Source organism: Anopheles darlingi, chromosome 2 (assembly GCF_943734745.1).
Source record: "Anopheles darlingi chromosome 2, idAnoDarlMG_H_01, whole genome shotgun sequence".
Classification (NCBI taxonomy): domain Eukaryota; kingdom Metazoa; phylum Arthropoda; class Insecta; order Diptera; family Culicidae; genus Anopheles; species Anopheles darlingi.
In genome coordinates this window covers 33359403-33361902 of record NC_064874.1, presented here as the reverse complement: position 1 = coordinate 33361902, position 2500 = coordinate 33359403, and the positions used below count along the sequence as shown (strand labels likewise).

General features: G+C 44.8%; 1 protein-coding gene across 3 annotated transcripts in view; it reads left to right on the top strand.

Annotated features, from left to right (window-relative positions):
• The window catches only part of LOC125949131 (pinin), a 6493-nt gene extending 4829 nt beyond the window's left edge, over positions 1-1664 (top strand). For 2 of the 3 annotated variants that reach the window (XM_049675878.1, XM_049675876.1), the window contains one exon: positions 689-1664. In XM_049675878.1, the coding sequence (XP_049531835.1) occupies positions 689-902 (214 nt within the window). In that variant the 3' untranslated portion in view covers positions 903-1664. The remainder of the gene's footprint in view (positions 1-688) is intronic. The other variant, XM_049675877.1, reaches the window with a different exon arrangement.
• The last annotated feature ends 836 nt before the right edge of the window (positions 1665-2500 follow it).

Below are 2500 nucleotides of genomic sequence, written 5' to 3'. Positions count from 1 at the left end.
TTCTAATCACGATCTGTGCACTAAGCTCGGAACTAAGCGTTTTGCTGTTGGGTCCACTAACTAACGTTCTCGCCTAGTTCGCTCGTCAGTCACACATTCAGGTGGCAGCCAGTTAGACTTAGCGCAGCGTAGAATTAGGAAACCAATAATCGATCGCGCTCATACTCCCCCATCTCGATATCATCATCTTGTCTAACAGCACATTCTGTATGTTTTAGGTGAAATTCTGGAACTACTATTGGGCGGATGGCAAAGAGAAATCACCGCACGTCTACAGGTACGTAGGCATAGATCCATTCATCCACCAACCATCAGTATAGCCGCCAGTGCAGAGAATTCAGTGTAGGCCATCGAGCGCATCCTTTTCTCTTTCACAATCTCTCTCTCTCTCTCTCCATCTTTCATTGCAAGAACCACGAGCAAAGCTAAGAAGTATTCCAACTGTGAACTGTTGGTGGAAAAGTTCGAAAGTGAGCTTTTCAAGTAACGCCATGAGTGGGTTTTTTGGGGGCGTTCGGTGCGTAAGTAGTTAGCAGGACTTGTCTTGTTCCGTCGTTGGTGTGTGTGTTTTTCCGTTCCGGCATGCCTCGTCATTGTCATTGTTCTTTGCTCCACATTCAACTAGATTACTCTCAGCAAACCAATACTAAATGAGTCTTGCTTTCGCTCTGCTTCCTTCCCGCAACAGGGTGAACTTCCTGAAGTACCAGAAGCCGGAAAAGGACCTCAGCTTCATCCGGAACAGCGACGTTTACAAGCTGGTGCACGATATGGATCCCCCGAAGAGTGGCATCGAGCTGCGCCCGGAGATGGTGGTGGCCGAGGAGGATGTGCGAAAGGTAATGAAGGATGAAACGATTTTCCAGCCTCGCGAGTCGAAGGTGTTCCTCTACCAAAATTGAACCCACTGTCCCCTGCCCCCGAGCAATTTTTCGGACCTCTTCCACCCGCGTGCCCTTCCGAGTTCGTTCCGTTGAACCCGTTGGCTCAATATTTCGCACTTTCTGCTTCGCCGTCTTTTGCAAACATCCGGCTGCCTCCGGGGATGGTTCCTGCTCGCTTTCTTCGCTGCTCCTTGGCCGTCTCGTGCTGCGTTGATTCCACCACCCTTCTTATCATCTCCATCGGACCATTCATCGGACCATCGGATAACACCTCATCAATGAATGCAATTCCCAAATCGGCTGCCCCCCAATCCTCGATATGCGCTCGCTGTGTACAGTGTGCCTCGCCGTGCTGAAGAAGCGTTCCACAAACCCGAATGTCCTACTCCCTACCAGCCTTCTCCTAAACCGAAGTTCCCGAACTGTCCTTTCGCAAGCAGCAAGCCTTTATCGTTAAGCTTCATCATCGGCCGACGTCATCCATCCATTGGAGGGATCGGTTTGCGTTCTGTTCCTATCTCTATTAAACTCATTTCTTTACCATTTGTTGCGTTACGTTTATCAGCCACATCCACATCGTATCTTGCGAAGCTCGTGGTGCAATGCATTTGCACCATCGCGCAAGAGGTTATAGGGGTTTCTTTTCTGTGTTTTTCATTGCCTCGTGTGCGACTGAACCAACCATGGTCCTTGGTTGGGTTATTCCTAGCTTATCCTAGTGTAACTACAATAGACTGGTACTGGCTATGTAAATAAGTGAAATATAAAAATAAAACCGTAGCCCCACCGATTGGTTTTACTTTGCACCGAATCCTGGGCCTGGGGTTACAGTTTCGTGGCCACGGCCCAAGTGGATATTGCGTATCGCGCAAAGGATAGCGGAAGGCGATTGATGCATCCGACAATGAGTATCCGGTGCTGTGATGTGGCGAGGGTAAGATCATGGCGGTTTGCCAAATCAACAGACAAAGCACGGTGCAACAGGTATAAGAAATGGCTTTGTTTGCTGCTTTAATAAACATTGTGAACACATGACGGATCTCGTGCTACTTCCGCTCATGTAAAATGAATGTTTTGCTGGAGTAAAATGCAGATAATATCGTTAGGGCGTTTATGAGTTGGAAGAAGTATAATTTAATAATAGACAATAAATTGCAAGGATCCTTTTAAGGTGTCTAAATGGCTGCTTCCACTTTCGTGACGAAAAGCGACTCCTTAGTAGAATTAATGAAAGAAACAGCATAATGAAACAAATATGGAGCTTATGAACTGGATGAACTGGAAGCCCCGATTTTTATAAAAAGCGATTACATCAAACCAGTGGTCTATTTACAACGAAGGCAAATTATTTGGAATTAATTTTTAAATTTTTTATAAACTTTTGAATTGTTGTTTATAGGGAAGGAGTAAAGGAGTGTTTTCACTGACCACGAAAAAGTTTAAAAAATTATAATAAAACAGTGCGGCAGATTTTTAAAGACTATTGTAAGAAACAATATTGCGCCATATGTATAATGCTTCTATAAATATATAAAATTTCGGCGCTTCACTTTATTTTCTCCTTATTATTTGAAAATATAAATGTGGTTCAGCTATTTTGTTTCTCTTTGTTCGTA